At 47.7% G+C, this 21,324-nt stretch overlaps 1 protein-coding gene across 3 annotated transcripts in view; it reads left to right on the forward strand.

Moving 5' to 3' along the window:
* Positions 1-933: 933 nt before the first annotated feature.
* dpf1 (double PHD fingers 1) overlaps positions 934-21,324 on the forward strand; it is a 225,862-nt gene continuing 205,471 nt past the window's right edge. For 2 of the 3 annotated variants that reach the window (XM_059961323.1, XM_059961324.1), the window contains exons 1-2: positions 952-1,108; positions 3,599-3,706. In XM_059961323.1, the coding sequence (XP_059817306.1) occupies positions 976-1,108; positions 3,599-3,706 (241 nt within the window). In that variant the 5' untranslated portion in view covers positions 952-975. Of the gene's footprint in view, positions 1,109-3,598; positions 3,707-21,324 lie in introns of all 3 variants that reach the window. The other variant, XM_059961325.1, reaches the window with a different exon arrangement.

A 21,324-nucleotide genomic window follows, 5' to 3' on the forward strand; every position in this document is an offset into this window, starting at 1 on the left:
GAGGGGTGGAGTTCAGTGTCCCGGGGGGAGGTGGAGTTCAGTGTCCCGGGGGGGGGGGGTGGAGTTCAGTGTCCCGGGGGGGGGTGGAGTTCAGTGTCCCGGGGGGAGGTGGAGTTCAGTGTCCCGGGGGGGAGGGGGGGTGGAGTTCAGTGTCCCGGGGGGGGGGTGGAGTTCAGTGTCCCGGGGGGGGGTGGAGTTCAGTGTCCCGGGGGGAGGGGTGGAGTTCAGTGTCCCGGGGGGAGGTGGAGTTCAGTGTCCCGGGAGGTGGAGTTCAGTGTCCCGGGGGGAGGGGGTGGAGTTCAGTGTCCCGGGGGGAGGTGGAGTTCAGTGTCCCGGGGGAGGGGTGGAGTTCAGTGTCCCGGGGGGGGGGGGTGGAGTTCAGTATCCCGGGGGGGGTGGAGTTCAGTGTCCCGGGGGGGGGAGGGTGGAGTTCAGTGTCCCGGGGGGGGGAGGGGTGGAGTTCAGTGTCCCGGGGGGGGGGGGTGGAGTTCAGTGTCCCGGGGGGGGGAGGGGTGGAGTTCAGTGTCCCGGGGGGGGGGGGTGGAGTTCAGTGTCCCGGGGGGGGGGGGTGGAGTTCAGTGTCCCGGGGGAGGGGTGGAGTTCAGTGTCCCGGGGGAGGGGTGGAGTTCAGTGTCCCGGGGGGGGAGGGGTGGATTTCAGTGTCCGGGGGGGTGCTGAAGTTCAGTGGCCCGGGGGAGGGGTGGAGTTCAGTGTCCCAGGGGGGGTGGAGTTCAGTGTCCCCGGGGGAGTGGTGGAATTTGGTGTCCTGGACGGAGGGGGGGAGGTTGGGAATTTGGTGTCCCGGACGGAGGGGGGGCGGGGTTCGGTGACCTAGACGGAAAGGTGGAAGAAGTCGGTGTCCCAGACGGAGGGGAAGGGCGTCAGACGCGGAGTGGGGGTGGGTATCAGATCCATGCTGATGGCCTCTCCTCTGGCTCCCCCCACAGCCTGGGCGAGGATTTCTACCGCGAGGCGATGGAGCACTGTCGGAGTTACAACGCCCGGCTGTGCGCCGAGAGGAGCATGCGGCTGCCATTCCTCGACTCACAGACGGGCGTCGCCCAGAACAACTGCTACATCTGGATGGACAAGACCCACCGAGGGCCAGGTAGGTCCCCCTCCCTCCCGTGTAGGGGGACGAAAGGGAAGGAATGAGGGGAATGGGGGGAGCAAGGGGATGAGAGGGGTGAGGGAGGGAATGAGGCTGGAGGGGTTTGAGGAGAGGGTAACAGAGGGGGGTCAGTGTTTGAGGTTTGGGACAGGAAGTGTGTTGAGTGTCAAGTGTCAGGTGTGGTGGGTTGGGATGAAGAGGGGGAGGTTTGCAGTTGAGAGCCGTGGAATTGAACAACACAGAAAAGGCCCTTTGGCCCGACTGAATAATGCTGATCAATGGTCCCATAAATTGTCCCGCTTCAAAGGGGCAGATGAAGTTGCTGGGGATGAGTGAGAACGGATGGAGAAGGAGGTGGTTTGAGGTGGAGGGGGCTGGTGTTGACAAGCTGGGTGATTGTTGAGGATTCGGGATGAGTTGAGAGTCAGGATGAAGGGTTTGGGTTGGTGATGCAGACAGTTGCAGCCTGTGGTTTTGGCAGTGGGAATTTTGGGGTGTTTGAAGATGAGAAAGATGCTCCAAAAATGCACAATTCTCGTGCTCATATTTGATTAAATGGTGCTGGCTCTCGTGGGGGTTAACTCATTCTGTGTCCAGGTTGCTGAAGGGAGACTAGTGGCATTAATTCTGTCCCTGTGTTCATGCTCCCTTTCTCATGTTTGATCCCGTGTCTGTGCTCCCTGTCTTGTGTCTGATCCCATGTCCGAGTTCCCTGTCTCATGTCTGATCCCGTGTCTGTGTTCCCTGTCTGGTGCCTGATCCCGTGTCCGTGTTCCCTGTCTTGTGTCTGATCCCATGTCCGAGTTCCCTGTCTCATGTTTGATCCCGTGTCTGTGCTCCCTGTCTTGTGTCTGATCCCGTGTCCGTGTTCCCTGTCTCATGTCTGATCCCGTGTCTGTGTTCCCTGTCTGGTGCCTGATCCCGTGTCCGTGTTCCCTGTCTTGTGTCTGATTCCCTGTCTGTGTTCCCTGTCTCGTGTCTGATCCCGTGTCTGTGTTCCCTGTCTCGTGTCTGATCCCGTGTCTGTGTTCCCTGCCATGTGCCTGATCCTGTGTCCGTGTTCCCTGTCTTGTGCCTGATTCCGTGTCTGTGTTCCCTGTCTTGTGTCTGATCCCATGTCCGTGTTCCCTGTCTTGTGCCTGATCCCGTGTCCGTGTTCCCTGTCTTGTGTCTGATTCCCTGTCTGTGTTCCCTGTCTCGTGTCTGATCCCGTGTCTGTGTTCCCTGTCTCGTGTCTGATCCCGTGTCTGTGTTCCCTGCCATGTGCCTGATCCTGTGTCCGTGTTCCCTGTCTTGTGCCTGATTCCGTGTCTGTGTTCCCTGTCTTGTGTCTGATCCCATGTCCGTGTTCCCTGTCTTGTGCCTGATCCTGTGTCTGTGTTCCCTGTCATGTGTCCGATTCCTTGTCTGTGTTCCCTGTCTTGTGTTTGATCCCGTGTCCATGTTCTCTGTCTCGCGTCTGATCCCGTGAACGTGTTCTCTGTCTCGCGTCTGATCCCATGCCCGTGTTTACTGACTTGCGTCTGATCCTGTGTCCGTATTCCCTGTTGTATGTCCATGCAACTTGTTTGTGTCCCATGTCTTGTGTCTGTTCTTGTGTTATTTTCCCTGTCCTGTGTTTGAGCCCTGGGTCTGTGTTTGCTGACCTGTGTCTGAACTCTATGTGCGAATTCTGCGTCAGGCAACAATTTTGGCTTTAGTCCTTGGAATGTAGGAGAGAGAGTGGTAACCTTGTGGAGTGTTTAAAATCATGAGTAGTCACCTTGTGGAGTGTTTAAAATCATGAGTAGTCACCTTGTGGAGTGTTTAAAATCATGAGTGGTGACCTTATGGAGTGTTTAAAATCATGAGTGGTGAACTTGTGGAGTGTTTAAAATCATGAATGGTGAACTAACAGAGTGTTTAAAATCGTGAGTGGTGACCTTGTGGAGTGTTTAAAATCATGAGTGGACCTTGTGGAGTGTTTAAAATCATGAGTGGTGACCTTGTGGAGTGTTTAATATCATGAGTGGCGACCTTATGGAGTGTTTAAAATCATGAGTGGTGACCTTGTGGAGTGTTTAAAATCATGAGTGGTGAACTAGCAGAGTGTTTAAAATCATGAGAGGTGATCTTGTGGAGTGTTTAAAATCATGAGTGGTGACCTTGTGGAGTGTTTAAAATCATGAGTGGTGAACTAGCAGAGTGTTTAAAATCATGAGTGGTGAACTAGCAGAGTGTTTAAAATCATGAGAGGTGATCTTGTGGAGTGTTTAAAATCATGAGAGGTGATCTTGTGGAGTGTTTAAAATCATGAGGGGTATAGAAGAGTGAGTACACTTGAATCTTTCTGCAAGGGAAAGGGAATCAAAGCCAGAGGTATACGGTGGGGGAAGAGGATTAAAAGACACTTCTTCAGGTGGAAGGGTGTTGTGTAGGTAGCTTCAGAAAGTCGGTGACTCCAGGACTTTACCCATCTGAGATTCGTGACTGTGATTGCTTTTGTAGGCTTGGGCCCAGGCCAGTTGTACACCTACCCGGCCCGTTGTTGGCGCAAGAAACGACGTCTGAACATCTTGGAAGATCCACGACTTCGGCCCTGTGAAATTAAACTCGGTAAAAGAGCCTTCTGTCTAATTTTTTACTCCCTTGACCTGCACTCAGGTTTGAGGGCTAGTCTTTAAAATGATTATTGGTGTTTTCAGTAAATTCGTTCCTCTCCCACTGGTTTGGTGAACGAGCCCACAGCCGACCAGAGTAGAGGGTCAACAGCACGCAACGCCACACTGACATGGGGAGGGCGTTTCTGTGTGTCTTCAAGACTGGGACCTGCAAAAAAAATTCAAAAATGCAAAAGTCACCCCTCATGATTGTGGAGAAAGCTATCTCCACAGAGCAATGGGATACGGAAGCAACACACACAAAATGCTGGAGGAACTCACCAGGTCAGACAGTGTCTATGGACAGAGTAATACACACAAAATGCTGGAGGAACTCAGCAGGTCAGACAGTGTCTATGGTCAGAGTAACACACACAAAATGCTGGAGGAACTCAGCAGGTCAGACAGTGTCTATGGACAGAGTAACACACACAAAATGCTGGAGGAACTCAGCAGGTCAGACAGTGCCTATGGACAGAGTAACACACACAAAATGCTGGAGGAACTCAGCAGTCAGACAGAGTCTATGGACAGAGTAACACACACAAAATGCTACAGGAACTCAGCAGGTCAGACAGTGTCTACGGTCAGAGTAACACATACAAAATGCTGGAGGAACTCAGCAGGTCAGACAGTGTCTACGGTCAGAGTAACACACACAAAATGCTGGAGGAACTCAGCAGGTCAGACAGTGCCTATGGACAGAGTAACACACACAAAATGCTGGAGGAACTCAGCAGGTCAGACAGTGTCTATGGTCAGAGTAACACACACAAAATGCTGGAGGAACTCAGCAGGTCAGACAGTGTCTATGGACAGAGTAACACACACAAAATGCTGGAGGAACTCAGCAGGTCAGACAGTGCCTATGGACAGAGTAACACACACAAAATGCTGGAGGGACTCAGCAAGTCAGACAGCGTCCATGGAAATTAGTACAGTCGGTGTTCGGGCCGAGAGGAGGGGTCCTGCCGAAGGATCTCAGCCCGAAACGTCGCCTATACTCTTTTCCACAGTCAATAAAGCTAACAGGATCAATGAAAGATCAACCAGAGTGTAGAAGACAACAAACTGTGCTAATGCTAATGTAAAAAAAGAAATAAGAACATGAGATAATGAGATAAAGAATCCTTAAAAGTGAAATCGTTGATTGTGGGAACATCTCAATGGATGTGTGAAGTGAGTACAGTTCTCCCCTTTTGTTCAAGAGCCTGATGGTTGGGAGCTGAATATCCCAATGCATTACATTGGAGGGATAGGAAGGTAGGCTGAGAGGGTGGGGTGGCTCTGCTGGTGAAGAATGACATCAAATCAGTAGAAAGATGTGACGTAGGATCAGAAGCTGTTGAATCCTTGGGGGTTGAGTTAAGAAACTGCAAGGGTAAAAGGACATTGGTGGCAGTTATATTCAGGCCTCCCAACAGTGGCTAGGAGGTGGACCACAGATTACAGCAGGAAATAGAAAAGGCGAGTCAAAAGGGCAACGTTATGGTAGTCATGGGAGATTTTAACAAGCAGGTCGACTGGAAAAATCAGGTTGGTAATGGATCTCAAGAGAGTGAGTTTGTTGAATGCCTGCAAGATGGCTTTTTGGAGCAGTTTGTCACTGAGCCTACTAGGGGATCAGTTATACTGGATGGGGTGTTATGTGATGAACCGGAGGTGATTACGGAGCTGAAGGTAAAAGAACCCTTAGGATCACAAATGACTGAGTTCAACTTGAAATTTGATAGGGAGAACGTAAAGTCTGATGTACAGACAGACAGACAGACAGACTTTATTGATGCCGAGGGAAATTGGGTTTCGTTACAGCCGCACCAACCAAGAATAGTGAAGATTTCAGTGGAGTAAGGGAAATTCCAGTGGTATGAGAGAGGAGTTGCCCAAAGTACATTGGAAGGAGCTGCTGGCAGAGCAGCAAAGGTGTGAGTTGCTGGGAAAAATGAGGAAGGTGCAGGACGTGTGTATTCCAAAAATGAAGAAATACTCAACTAGTAAAATAGTACAACCGTGGCTGACAAGGGAAGTCAAAGCTCATGTAAAAACAAAAGAAAGGGCATACAACAAAGCAAAAATTAGTGGGATGATAGAGGATTGGGAAGGTTTTAAAAACCTACAGAGAGCAATTTTAAAAATCATTAGAAGAGAAAAGATGAAATATGAAAGCAAGTGAGCAAATAATATCAAAGTGGATATTGGACTGCTAGAAAATCAGGCAGGAGAAATAGTAACGGGACAAGGAGATGGCTGATGAACTAAATGAGTATTTTGTATCATTCTTCACTGTGGAAGACACTAGCAGTGTGACAGATGTTGTAGTGTGTGAAGGAAGAGAAGTGGGTGCAGTTACTATTACCAGGGAGAAGGTGCTCAAAAAGCTGAAAGACCTAAAGGTACATAAGTCACCTGGACCACAGGAACTGCACCCTAGGATACTGAAAGAGGTAGTGTTAGAGATTGAGGTGACATTGGAAATGATCTTTCAAAAATCATTGGACTCTGGCATGGTGCCAGAGGACTGGAAAATTGCAAATGTTACTCCACTCTTTAAGAAAGGAGGAAGGTACCAGAAAGGAAATTATAGACCAGTTAGCCTGACCTCAGTGGTTGGGAAGATGTTAGAGTCAATTGTTAAGGATGAGGTGATGGAGTACTTGGTGACAATACAAAGTCAGCATGGTTTCCTTCAGGGAAAACCCTGCCTGATTAACCTGTTGGAATTCTTTGAGGAGATTACAAGTAGGATAGATAAAGGGGATGCAGTGAATGTTGTGTATTTGGACTTTCAGAAGGCATTTGACAAGGTGCCACACATGGGGCTGCTTACCAAGTTAAGAGCCCATGGTATTACAGGAAAGTTAATATTGCTGTTAGAGCATTGGTTAATTAGTAGGAGGCAGCAAGTGGGAATAAAAGGATCCTTTTCTGTTTGGCTGTCAGTGACTAGTGGTGATCTGCAGGGGTTGGTGTTGGGACCACTTCTTTTTGTGCTGTATATCAATGATTTAGATGATGGAACAGATGGCTTTGTTGCCAAGTTTGCAGATGATATGAAGATTGGTGGAGGGGCAGGTAGTGTTGAGGAAGCACGTAGGCTGCAGAAGGACTTAGACAGATTAGGAGAATGGGCAAGAAAGTGGCAAATGAAATACAATGTTGGAAAAATGTATGGTTATTCACTTTGGTAGTAGAAATAAATGTGCAGACTATGTTTTAAATGAGGAGAAAATCCAAAAATCTGAGATACAAAGGGACTTGGGAGTCCTTGTGCAGAACATCCTAAAGGTTAACTAACACACACAAAATGCTGGTGGAACACAGCAGGCCAGGCAGCATCTATAAGGAGAAGCACTGTCGATGTTTTGGGCCTTATGGTCTGCAGTTGAGGAGGAGTAGTAACTGTTCTTGAACCTGGTGGTGTGGGTCCTGAGTCTCTTGTACCTTCTACTTGATAGCAGCAGTGAGAAGAGAGCACCTCCTGGGTGGTGGGGATCTCTGATGATGGATGCTGCTTTCCTATGGTGATTCATGTAGACGTGCTCAATGGTTGGGAGGGTTCTACCTGTGATGTACTGGGCCAAATCCACTACCTTTTGTAGGATTTTCCATTCAAGGGCATTGGTGTTTCCATACCAGGCCATGATGCAGCCAGTCAATACACCCTCCACTACACATCTATACATTTAGGAGTAGAATTCAGCCCGTGGGGCCCATTCCATCATGGCTGATTATTATACCTCCCAATCCCACTCTGGCCCTTTTACCTCTTCTCAGCTGCCTATCACCTCCCCTTGGGTCCCCTCCTCCTTCCCTTTCTCCTACGGTCCACTCTCCTCTCCTGTCAGATTCCTTCCTTTCCCGTCCTTGACCTTTCCCACCCGCCTGGGTTCACCTATCAACTTCTAACTACCCTCCTTCCCCACCCCCCCACCTTTTTATTCTGTCATCTTCTCGCTTCCTTCTCAGTCCTGAAGAAGGGTCTTGGCTTGAATAGTCAACTGTTGATTCATTTCCGTAGATGCTGCCGGACCTGCTGAGTTCCTCTGGTAACTTGTGTGTGTTGTTCTGGATTTGCAGCATCTGCAGACATTTCTCATGTTTATAATCCCATTTTCCTGTCTTCTCCCTGTAACCCTTGACCCCCCCCCTCCACTTATTACCTCCATTTTAAATATACCCAGTGGTTTGGCCTCCACATGCTGTCTGTGGCAATGAATTCTGCAGATTACCCGTATGAATCACCAGAAGCTCCTCCTCATGTCTGTTCTAAAGGGACTTCCTTCAGTCCTGAGGCTGTATCCTCTGGTCTGCATCCTCTCCACATCCACTCTATCTACTTGAGATATATCAACTTTGAACTTTGAACTGTGAAAAGCTTTTGTTTCACATGCCACCTGGACAGATTACTTACTTACTGCCCGTCACACGGCTGGTGTTTCGGGCAACAATGAAGGTCCTCCATCTCTGGGGGTGTTCAGGGCTTCCTTCATCGTGTCAGTAGCTTCCTCTCGGTTTTCACTCCCGTCAGGCATGCAAGTCCCAGGTGGAGACTCAGGAATACAGTCACACTCCGATGTAGAAGGATTCTCCATTGCTGTTTCTGTAACCATTTTGTTTGACCAGTCAGGGTTGTTGGCCCTGAGCTGAACCCCCAAACCTGGAGGAGCAGTGGACCACTCTTAGTTTAGCCTCTACCCTTTGACCTTTTTGACATGAGTGACCTTACCAAGAGCCAAAGTATGAAGCCCCCACTCCAGCCAGCATAGAGCTCTCTGGGTCATTGAGGTCTGGGTCTGCTTACACTGGGATGAAGCTGTCTTTGAGCCTGGTCTACGTGCTTCTGAGGACTTTGTCTTTACTTGCCAATGAAAAGAGTGAATGTCGCAGGTGGGAGAGGCCTAATGCGTGGACCGGCATATCAGAATGGGAATGGGAGGACCCCCAGGGTCTCATCCCCAGGACAGCCAGCTATTTGCTTACAATGGATGTACATTTTATGTTATATTTTATTACCTTATCTCTGTTTTATGTGCTGTGCATGTTATATGTTTTGTGAATGCACTGATGTCCAAGGGAAGCTTGGTTCATTTGGTTGTATACACAGTGCCTATAAAAAGTATTCACCCCCCCCCCCCGGAAGTTTTCACATTTTATTGTTTTACAACATTGAATCACATTGGATTTAATTTGGCTTTTTTGATACTGATAACAGAGATAGATTCCTTCTTGTCAAAGTGAAAATAGATCTCTGAATTAATTGCAAATATAAAACACAAAATAATTGCGTAAGTACTCACTCCCATTAATATGACACACCAAATCATCACTGGTGCAACAAATTGGTTTTAGAAGTCACATGATTAGTTAAACAGAGATCTCTGTGAGTAATCAGGGTGTTTCAATCGATTGTAGTAAAAATACACCTGTATCTGGAAGGTCCAACTGCTGGTGAGTCCATATCCTGGCAAAAACTACACCATGAAGACAAAAGAACACTCCAAGCAAATCTGTGAAAATGTTATTGAAAAGCACAAGTCAGGAGATGGATACAAGAACATTTCCAGGTCACTGAATATTCCTTGTGGTACAGTTAAGTCAATCATCAAGGAATGGAAAGAATATGGCACAGCTGTAAATCTGCCTGGAGCAGGACGTCCTCAGATACTGAGTGAGTGTACAAGAAGGTGTCTCGTCAGGGAGGAGTGAGTGTGCAAGAAGAGAACTAGTGGAGGAGTCCACCAAGAGACCTGTGACAACTCTGGAGGAGTTACGAGCTTCAGTGGCTGAGATGGGAGAGACTGCACAAACAACAACTGTTGCCCGGGTGCTTCACCAGTCACAGCTTTATGGGAGAGTGGCAAAGAGAAAGCCACTGTTGAAAAAATTTCACATGAAATCTCGGCTAGAGTTTGCCAGAAAGTATATGGGAGACACTGAAGTCAGCTGGAAGAAGGTTCTATGGTCTGATGAAACCAAAATTGAGCTTTTTGGCCATCAGACTAAATGCTATGTTTAGCTTAAAGGCTGATTTATACTTGTGTGTCACATTGGTGCCGTAGGTATCGCGTACCCTACGCCATACCTACACTGTACCCTACGCCGTAGGGTGACGTGCATCTCCCCAGAAGAGTTACTCATGCATTGCAGCAACGCAGACCGCAACAACTGTGATTGGTCCGCTTGGTAGTATCGCATTTCCCCCTACGCATTTCCAGTTGCTGCTTCTCCGCCGTGTCTGTAGGTTGTGCGATACGAAATGGATGAACCAAATTGTCAAATCTACCTGCTGACGTGTGAAAATGTTTGAAATGCATTTCCTGGTCTGTTTCTCTTGCAAAGAAACTCAACACAGTGGCATAGAAACCCCACCGCCAACTAGCGTTTCGGCACACACCAACGCATGCTCGCTACGGCATAGAGCGACAGAGAAGTGAAAATCAGGGTTACGACGTAGGCTGCGACATAGCCTGTACGCACAAGTATAAATCAGTTTTCAGCCAAACACCACACATCCTCAAACAACTATCATCCCTACCGTGACGCACGGTGGTGGCTGCATCACGCTGTGGGGATGCTTCCCTGCAGCAGGCCTTGGAAGGCTTGTGAAGGTAGAGGATAAAATGAATGCAGCAAAATACAGGGAGATCCTGGAGGAAAACCTGATACAGTCTGCAAGAGAACTGTGACTTGGGAGAAGATTTGTTTTCTAGCGAGACAACGACCCCAAGCATAAAGCCAAAGCTACACAGGAATGGCTTAAAAACAACAAAGTTAATGTCCCGGAGTGGCCAAGTCTGAGTCCTGACCTCAATCCAACTGAGAATTTGTGTCTGGACTTGAAAAGGGCTGTTCACTCATGATCCCCATGCAACCTGACAGAGCTTGGGCAGTTTTGTAAAGAAGAATGGGAAAAATTGCAGTGTCCAGATGTGCAAAGCTGACAGAGACCTATCCACACTGACTCAAGGCTGTAATTGCTGCCAAAGGTGCATCTACTAAATACTGACTTGAAGGGGGTGAACACTTGTGCAATCAATTATTTTATGTTTTATATTTGTAACTAATTTAGATCACTTTGTAGAAATCTGCTTTCACTTTGACATGAAAGATTCTTTTTCTCTGTTGATCATTTTAAAAGACAAATTAAATCCACCGTGATTCAATGTTGTAAAACAACAAAATATGAAACTTATAGGTAGAAAGTGACTGGAGAAACAAAGGGACTGGAGGAGCTGGGGAGGGTGAAGGTGGGTGTAGAAATGGGCAGGTGATGTGAAGGGGGCAGAAAAGCTGCAACGTTAAACGGACAGGGTGAGGGAGATGAGGACTGCTGGCGTGGAGCAGCAATGCTAGCGCAGGGCGGACAGCTCGAACAGCCCACCCATTCCAAGCTACTCCTGCATGACGTGGGACCATCCCTTTAAGATCGTCATGGCGTGCCCTTCAGGGCACCGTGTTACAAGCCATTGATAAGCCTGATTGATTGATGAACTACCCCGGGGCCAGTGATCAGCTCTGCTCTCTGATCGATCGGCCCTTTCTTTCACACTGAAATGTGGCAGCTTGTCAGATCTCCGTGATTATCACTGTTTTAACAAGGTCTGATTGGCGCTAATCAATTCTCCTTCACGGCCCCTGGGACCCTACTAATAACTGATAGGCTATTTAATTAGTGACCAGAGTCTTCCTCACTGACAAACTGTGAGTATACAGTTAAAACTGTTGGTTAGTGGGGTTGCTTCTGGTCCTGAACACCCCGCGTAACATGCTAGCGTAGTCGTCAGCGTCTTCACAGTGATCACCAGTTGGAGTTCAATTCCTGCCGCTGTCTTTAAGGAGTTTGTACGTTCCCACGTGGGTCTCCTCCCACAGTCCAAGGACCTAGGGGTTAGGGTTCCTGAGTTGTGGGCGTACTCACTAGTGGCACGGTGGCATTAATGGGCTGCCCCCGGAACCTCCTCGGGCATCCTGGTGTTTGTCAGTGACGCAAGTCACTACATTGTTATGGCTTAGATGTGACAAATCAAGCTCGTCTATAAACTATGCTTGGTGCCTGATCTACAATACCATTCATCAGAATCAGGTTTAGAATAACCAGCACATATTGTGAAATTTGATGTTTTGTGGCAGCCGTACAATGTAATACTTAATAATAAAAACGGAATTACAGGGCATACGTACTATGTTTAAAAAAAAATCTGTAAAGTGAAGATGCTTTAAAAAATAATGAAATAAAAAGTTTCTAAATAACAAAAATTACTATAAAGGGCAGTAAACAGTTAAAAACAAATCGAATCAATATTTAGTGTGACCATTCTTTACCTTTAAAAGTTTGTCAGTTCTCTTGGGTCCACTGTTGTACTGGTTTATAAGAAAGTTGCTGGTAGGTTGTTTGAAGCATCTCGCAGAGCTTGCCACAGTCCCTCTGCAGACCCTTGCTGCTTCTGTCCCTTCAGATAATCCCAGATAGCCTCGATGACGTTGAGATCACGGCTCTGTGAGGTCACACCATCTGAAACCATATATAAAACATCTAGATTTTTGCACAGTTACTACTTGTATCAAAAGTTAAAATCCATGGCTGTAGTTGAGGATTTCAGCTGTGGCAGTTTAAAGTGGAAATACTTGAAGATTTCCGTCATAGACGCCCGCACGAGCTGTAATGTCCAGGTGTCACAATGTATGAAAAATATTTGGCTGGATTTCATGCTGCTTATTTTCTGCCTTTTCTTCACTTCTAAACAACTGTATTTTCTCCACAAGTGCTGATCAACAGCCTGACATTTGTGCTGAAGTGATTTCAGGCACTTCGCTGTCATTCCAAAGACGTATGGGTTAGGGTAAGTGAGGAGCGGACACGCTGTGTAGGCACAGTAACACTTGCAAGCTGCTCCCAACACATCCTCGGACTGTGTTGGTCGTTGATGCAGTGTAACTAACGTATGCACATGCACATATACACAGACACACGTCCACACGCCACACAGACACACACACATACGCACATATACAGATACACAGACACACACAGCACACACAAAGACACAGACACACACACAGAGACACACGCCACAGACACACACATATACACACACACTCCTATACACACGGCACACACACAGAAACACAGACACACACATCACAGACACATGCCAGATACACACAGACACACTTAGACAGAGACATACACACAGAGACAGACACGGACACATACAGACACACACCCAAATGCCACACACACAGACACAGACCCAAACGCCACTCATCACAGACACAAACACGCACATATACACAGGCACGTACAGACGCATGTACAGACAGACTCACACACAGATACACGCCACAGACACGCCGACAAAGACACCAACCCACACAATTCAGCAGGTCAGGTAGCATCAATGGAAATGAATAAACAGTCAAAGTTTGGGGCTGCGACCCTTCATCAGGGACGTGTACGTCTCACGGTATGTTGCACAAATACAGTGGCATGCAAAAGTTTGGGCACCCTGGTCAAAATTTCTGTTACTGTGAATAGTTAAGCGAGTAGAAGATGAACTGATCTCTAAAAGTCATAAAGTTAAAAATGAAACATTCTTTTCAACATTTTAAGCAAGATTAGTGTATTATTTTTGTTTTGTATAATTTTAGAGTGAAAAAAAGGAAAGGAGCACCATGCAAAAGTTTAGACACCCAAGAGATTTGAGCTGTCAGATAACTTTTACCAAGGTCTCAGACCTTTATTAGCTTGTTAAGGCTATGGCTTGTTCACAGTCATTGTTAGCAAAGGCCAGGTGAAGCAAATTTCAGAGCTTCATAAATACTGACTCCTCAAACCTTGTCCCAACAATCAGCAGCCACGGGCTCCTCTAAGCAGCAGCCTAGCACTCTGAAAATTAAAATAAATGATGCCCACAAGGCAGGAGAAGGCTATAAGAAAATAGCAAAGTGTTTTCAGGTAGCCGTTTCCTCAGTTCGTAATGTAATTAAGAAATGGCAGTTAACAGGAGCGGAGAAGGTCAAGTTGAGGTCTGGAAGACCAAGAAAACTTTCCAAGAGAACTGCTCGTAGGATTGCTAGAAAGGCAAATCAAAACCCCTGTTTGACTGCAAAAGACCTTCAGGAAGATTTAGCAGACTCTGGAGTGGTGATGCACTGTTCTACTGTGCAGCGACACCTGCACAAATATGACATTCACGGAAGAGTCATCAGAAGAAAACCTTTCCTGCGTCCTCACCACAAAATTCAGCGTCAGAAGTTTGCAAAGGAACATCTAAACAAGCCTGGTGCATTTTGAAAACAAGTCCTGTGGACTGATGAAGTTAAAATAGAACTTTTTGGCCGCAATGAGCAAGGTATGTTTGGAGAGAAAAAGGTGCAGAATTTCAGGAGAAGAACACCTCTCTAACTGTTAAGCATGGGGGTGGATCGATGATGCTTTGGGTGAGTTGCAGCCAGTGGCAACGGGGAAAATTTCATTGATAGAGGGAAGAATGAATTCAATTAAATACCACAAATTCTGGAAGCAAATGTCACACCGTCTGTAAAAAAAAAGCTGAAGATGAAAAGAGGATGGCTTCTACAACAGGATAAAGATCCTAAACACACCTCAAAATCCACAATTGATTACCTCAAGAGGCGCAAGCTGAAGGTTTTGCCATGGCCCTCACAGTTCCCCAACCTAAACATCATCGAAAATCTGTGGATAGACCTCAAAAGAGCAGTGCATGCAAGATGGCCCAAGAATCTCACAGAACTAGAAGCCTTTTGCAAGGAAGAATGGGCAAAGATCTCCCAAACAAGAATTGAAAGACACTTAGCTGGCTACAGAAAGCGTTTACAAGCTGCGATACTTGCCAAAGGGGGTGTTACTAAGTACTGACCATGCAGGGTGCCCAAACTTTTGCTTCAGGCCCTTTTCCTTTTTTGTTATTTTGAAACTGTAAAAGATAGAAATAAAAAGGTAATCTTGCTTAAAATATTAAAGAAATGTGTCATCTTTAACTTTATGTCTTTTGAAAATCAGGTAGTTTTTTACAGTAACAGAAATCTTGGCCGGGGGTGCCCAAACTTTAGCATGCCACTGTATGTTCTAATACACATCTTTGCACTGTACTGGTGCTGCAAAATAACAAATTTCAGTGGTTGAATTTACTATCAGAGAATGTGTACATTTTACAACTTGAAATTCTTACTCTTCGCCGACATCCACAAAACAGAAAAAGAAATGAATGACAAAAAATTAAGCCCCTCCCCCTCCCACTGCACCAGCAGCAACACAAGCATTAATCCTCCCACACTTGCTCCAACATAAGCATCAACCCTAACCCTTCCCACTCCCCCCACTTGCACCAGCAGAAACACAGATCTCCCCTCCACAACATGCAAGCAATTCAAAAGCCCCCAAAGAGACCTTAACTAGAGTCCATCAGACACTATCGTCCACAACCCAACTCATCAGTATCTCAGACACTCTCTCTCCCCTCTCCCCCCTCCCCCCTCTCCCCCTCTCTCTCCCCTCTCTCCCCCTCCCCCCTCCCCGTCCCCTCTCCCCCTCTCCCCCCCCTCCCCCTCTCCCCCCCTCTCCCCTCCCCCTCTCCCACTCTCCCCCCCTCTCTCCCCCCTCTCTCCCCCCTCTCTCCCCCCTCTCTCCCCCTCTCCCCCTCTCTCTCCCCCTCTCTCTCCCCCTCTCTCTCCCCCTCTCTCCCCCTCTCTCTCCCCCTCTCTCTCCCCCTCTCTCTCCCCCTCTCCCCCCTCTCTCTCCCCCCTCTCTCTCCCCCCCTCCCTCCCCCCCCTCCCTCCTCTCTCCCCCCTCCCTCCCCCCCCTCTCTCTCCCCCCTCTCTCTCCCCCCTCCCTCCTCTCTCTCCTCCTCTCTCCCCTCCCTCTCCCCCCTCTCTCTCCCCCCTCTCTCTCCCCCCTCTCTCTCCCCCCTCTCTCTCCCCCCTCCCTCCTCTCTCTCCCCCCTCTCTCTCCCCCCCCTCCCTCCTCTCTCCCCTCCCTCTCCCTCCATCGAGGGAGGGAGAGGTCACTCCTGCAACAGTAATAGGAGCGGGACATCGGCAGCTCGTTATTTTGATTTTACTATCTGCCACGTTGCTTCTTTGACTCAAGGGCTGACTCAGCTTCAAAAGGAGAGATCGCTTGCATGCAGGGACCTTTATCTGACTGTCACTGCATGTTTCGATGTAGATACGAATAAAGTTTTCCTAGCTGGATAAACTAACCTAATAATGGCCAACATCTAATAACTGACCCACTGAGTCCAGCACGACCATCATCTACCCAGTCAGACTAATACTACCCCAGCCCCACTTTATCCCTATTTATTTATCGAGATACATCGTGGAACAGGCCCTTCGAGCTGTGTTGCCCAGAACCCCCACCCCCCGATTTAACCCTAGCCTAATCACGGGACAGTATTTAATGACTAATTTACCTCCCCACCGGTATGTCTCTGGACCCTGGGAGAAAACCGGAGCACTCGGGGTTGTGGGGGGGGGGGGGGGGGAGACCCACATGCTCCACAGCAAGGAGTTCCAGACTCCTTACAGAGGGCAGTGGAATTTAACTCCAAACTTTGACAAACTTCGATGAATGTATTGACTGGCTGATTCACAGCCTGGTATGGAAACACCAACACTTTTGAACAGAAGATTCCACAAAACATGGTGGATTCAGCCCAGTCCATCACGGGTAAAGCCCCCCCCCCCCAACTATTGAGTACATCTACATGAAATGCTGATGCAGGAAAGCAGCATCCATCATCAGAGATCCTCACCACCCAGGACACGCTCTCTTCTCACTGCTGCCATCAGATAGAAGTACAAGAACCTCAGGACTCACACCACCAGGTTCAAGAACAGTTACTGTCCCTCAATCATCAGGCTCTTGAATAAAAGGGGATAATTACACTCACTTGCCCCATCCATTGAAATGTTCCAACAACCAATGATCTCACTTTAAGGACTCTACCTTATTATCTCATGTCCTCATTATTTATTGTTTATTTATATTGGTGTTTGCACAGTTTGTTGTCTTCTGCACTCCTAGCATTGATCCTGTTGTAGTTATTATTCTATCGATTTGCTGAGTGTGCCCGCAGGAAAATGAATCTCAGGGTTGTGTGTGGTGACACCTACTGTATGTACTCTGGTAATAAAATTTACTTTGAACTTTGTAATAACTTTGCACCAGGCTACCGTGACACCTATATATTGTATACTATTGCCACAAATAAACTGGCTGCTGAATGAGTAACTTAACTCCACTCCCTATTGCCTGAGAATTTGCTCTCCCCCACACACACATTCTGCCCTCATTTCCGTATTTACACAAGTTCACCAAGTGTCTTTACGTGGAACCTACAACTTGGAACTGGCCCTTCGAGCCAGTCAGCCCCCAATTTAACCCTAGTCTAATCACAAGACAGTTTATAATCTCCCAGCCAGTATGTCTCTGGACTGTGGGATGAAACCAGAGCACCCAGAGGAAACCCACACGGTCACGGGGAGAAAGTACAAACTCCTTACAGGCAGCGGTGGGAATTGAACCCAGGTCGCCTGTACTGTAAAGCGTTGTGCTAACCGCTACACTACCACACCACCCTAAAGTTTGTAACTGTGCCCACTTTTTCCAATTTCATTGGCAGCTCGTCATCCTCTGTGTGAAAATCTGCCCCTCACTCAAGCCCCCTATAAATCCTTTCCATCTCACCTTAAACCTGTGCCCTCCAGTGCCACACCCCCACCCCACCCTCGGTAACAGACAGTGATCCTTACCTATGTCCCAAATGATTTTATAAACCAACAAGTCAGGGGTTCCCAACCTTCTTTATGCGATGGACCAATCCCATTAGGCAAGGGTTCCTCGGAATGCAGGTTGGGGGCCCCTGCTCTACATGGTTAGCCAGGGAGTAAAGCCTATTTCAAGGTACATGTGATTCATGTATAAAACTGAGCTCATTGCACAGCCGAGTGGAACAAGGTGAAAATCTGTAACAGAATGAAGTGTAACAGCTCCAGAGAATCAGAATCAGGTTTGATATCACCAGCATATGTTGTAAAAATGTGTTGTCTTTGCAGCAGCAATACATAATGTTAGAGAAAAACTAATTCATAAGTAAATATATATACTAAATAGTTAAATTAGTGCAAAAGCAGAAATAAAAAAAAAGTAGTGAGGTAGCGTTCACGGGTTTAATGTCCATTGTAAAATTGGATGGCAGAGTGGAAGAAGCTGTTCCTGAATCGTTGAAAGTATGTCTTCAAGTTCCTGTACCTCCGTCCTGACGGCAGCGATGAGAACAAGATACGACCTGGGTGATGGGGGTCCTTAATGGATGCTGCCCTTTTGAGGCTTTGCTCCTTGAAGATGTCCTGGATGCTGGGAAGCTGGTGTCCATGATGGAGCTGACCGGGTTCACAACTCTCTGCAGCTTGTTTCAGTTCTGTGTGGCTGCTCTCCCCCCTCATATCAGACGGTGATGCAGCCAGTTGGAATTCTCTTCATGGCACATCTGGAGAAATTTCTGAATGCTTTTGGTGACATACCAAATCTCCTCATACTCCTAAAGAAATATAGCTGCTGTCTCGCCTTCTTTGTAGCTGCATCAGTATGTTGGGTCCAAGATAGATCCTCGGAGATATTGACAACCAGGAATTTGAAATTGCTGGCTCTTTCTGATCTGTCTGTGAGGATTGGTTCATATTCCCTCATCTTACTCTTCCTGCAGTCCACAATCAGTTCTTTGCTCTTCTGACGTTGAGTGCAAGGTGTGACACCATTCCACCAGCTGACCTATCTCAGTCCTCAATGCCCTCTTCTCACCATCCGAGATGCTGCCAATAATAGCTGTGTTGTTAGCAAATTTACCTGGTGCAGGTAAACTGCAGAGCGTGAGGTAGATTACACGATCCAGAGCCCATCATTGTGCGGCATAGGTGACCATGGTGCTGACCATGATTGTTCTGGGCAAATGTATTCTGCGGAAGTGGTTTGCCATTGCCTTCTGGGCAGTGTCTTTACAAGATGAGTGACTCCTACCTATCTACTGCCTGATACGCAGCTTACATGTAGGGGCGATGAGGCCCTCCATCTCTGATGGTGTTCAAGGCTTCCTTCATCACATTCTCCTGTTTTCACTGCTGTCAGTCACACAAATCCCGGGTGGAGACTCAGGAATACCGTCACACTCGGATATAGGAAGATTCCTGCACTTCTGTTTGACCAGTCAGGGGTGTTAGCCCCGAGCTTAACCCCTGAACCTGGAGGGCAGGTCGACCATTCTCAGTGACCCTACCAAGGGCCAGCATAGTTCGCTGGGTCATTGAGGCATGCAAGCCTTCAAACCCAGACAAGGTTGTGGTCCTCTTGGAGGGGGTGACCCCCATCCCTGACTAGTACTCTTCAGAGATTGTCTGCTTGGCGTCAGTGGTCACATATCCAGGACGTGTGATATGCTCATTTGACCGTCCACCACCTGCTCCCGTGGCTTCAGGTGAACCATGGGGGTGGTGGGGGGGCCAAGCAGGTGCTACACCTTGCCCAGGGGTGACCTGCAGGGTAGTGGAGGGAAGGAGTGCCTCACACCTCCTTTGGTAGAGACGTATCTGCACCACAACACCTGAATCACGTTACTAGTCTAGAGCTGTCCTTGAGCCGGGCAGTATCTGCTTAAGTCCTAGAGTACAAAGTTCAAAGACCTTAGAGATAAAATTATTTGTCACATGTACGTCAAAACAAACAGTGGAATGTGTAGATTGTGACGAGGACGTGTCGGGGGCAACTATCAAGTGAATAAACCTAACTCTTTATGTCTGACTGTGGGTGGGAGGCAAAGCGCCCGGAGAAAGCCACTCTGCTGCTGTACAAGGGTCGGCACGTCATGTTGCAACATTGGATAGGCCTCACTTGGAGTATTGTGTACCCCATCTCACCATCGTGTACAGAAACCCTAGACACATATATGTATGTGTGTGTGTATATACAGAGAGCCCAAGACTTTTACACAGTACTGCAGTAATTGTGTGTATTGCGCTGTACTGCTTGTTTAAAAAAAACACAAGTTTCATGATGTGTGAGTGACGATAAACCTGATTCTGATCTGGGTCTCTGTTGTGGACTGAGAGTGAGAAGGGACAGGGAATTGTGGTTGGGAAAAGGGGAAAGGAGAGGGGAGGGAGCGGGGAGCAGCAGAGACGTTCTGTAATGATCAATAAACCAATTGTTTGGAATTAGATAACCTTGACCTGAGTTTCAGGGCGGAGGGTAGCAGTGGTTCAGACATACCCCCGTCACCCCCACCCCTGGCACTCCTCTGCCACCTGTCCTGCACTCCTCCTGCTACACTCCACCCTCGCCATTCCCAACATTCCCTGCTCCTGTCGGATTTACAAACTGGCCTCCACTCCACGTTGACCAATACGGCTCTGTGTAAAAGTTTTAGGTACCCCAGCTATGTATATGACTTTTGCACAGGACTGTGCTTGATATTTCTACCCTGGGAGATGAGCTATGCTATCTCTGGGTGTGAGAAATAGGGCCAAAAACCCCTATTGACATCAATGGATCTGGGGTTGAGAGGGTAAACACTTCAAGTTCCTCGGCATCCACATCACCGAGGACCTCGCATGGTCTGTAGTCACCAGCTGTGTGGTGAAAAAGGCACAACAGCACCTCTTTCACCTCAGACGGTTGAGGAGGTTTGGTATGGGCCCCCAAGTCCTAAGAACTTTCTACAGGGGCACAATTGAGAGCATCCTGACGGGCTGCATCGTTGCCTGGTATGGGAACTGTACTTCCCTTAGTCACAGGACTCTGCAGAGAGTGGTGTGGACAGCCCAGCACATCTGTAGATGTGAAGTTCCCACTACTCAGGACGTTTATAAGGACGAGTGCGTAAAAAGGGCCCCAAAGGATCATTGGGGACCCGAGTCACCCCAACCACAAACTGTTCCGGCTGTTACCATCTGGGAAATGGTACCGCAGCATAAAGGCCAGGACCAACAGGCTCCGGGACAGCTTCTTCCACCAGGCCATCAGACTGATTAACTCAGGCTGATCTGAGTGTACTCTATATTATATTGACCAATTTTAATAAATTACTATCATTGTACATTGCACGTTTAGACGGAGAACGTAACGTAAAGGTTTTTACTCCTCGTGTATGTGAAGGATGTAAGAAATAAAGTCAATTCAATTCATTTCGCTGCCTCTCATAAATTTACTGTTCTCAGTCAGGGGGGGCAACACAGTATCGTGATGGTCAGTGGTGATCACTAGTCGCTCGGTTCAATTCCTACCGTTGCCTATAGGGAGTCTGTACGTTCTCTGTGGGTTTCCTCCAGGTGCCCTGATTTCCTCCCACATTCCAAAGGCTTACGGGTTAGTGTTAGTGAGTTGTGGGATGCTGCACTGGTGTTGGAAGTATGGCGGGCTGCCCCCAGCGCGTCCTCACTGGTTTGATTTGACACCATCAGTGCATTTCACTTTAACTTTCGATGTACATCTGACAAGTAAAACCAATCTTTATCTGTAAACATGCATCATAGGTGCAGCTGTACATTGCAATGGCAAAG

This window comes from Hypanus sabinus, unplaced genomic scaffold (genome assembly GCF_030144855.1).
Source record: "Hypanus sabinus isolate sHypSab1 unplaced genomic scaffold, sHypSab1.hap1 scaffold_431, whole genome shotgun sequence".
Taxonomy (NCBI): domain Eukaryota; kingdom Metazoa; phylum Chordata; class Chondrichthyes; order Myliobatiformes; family Dasyatidae; genus Hypanus; species Hypanus sabinus.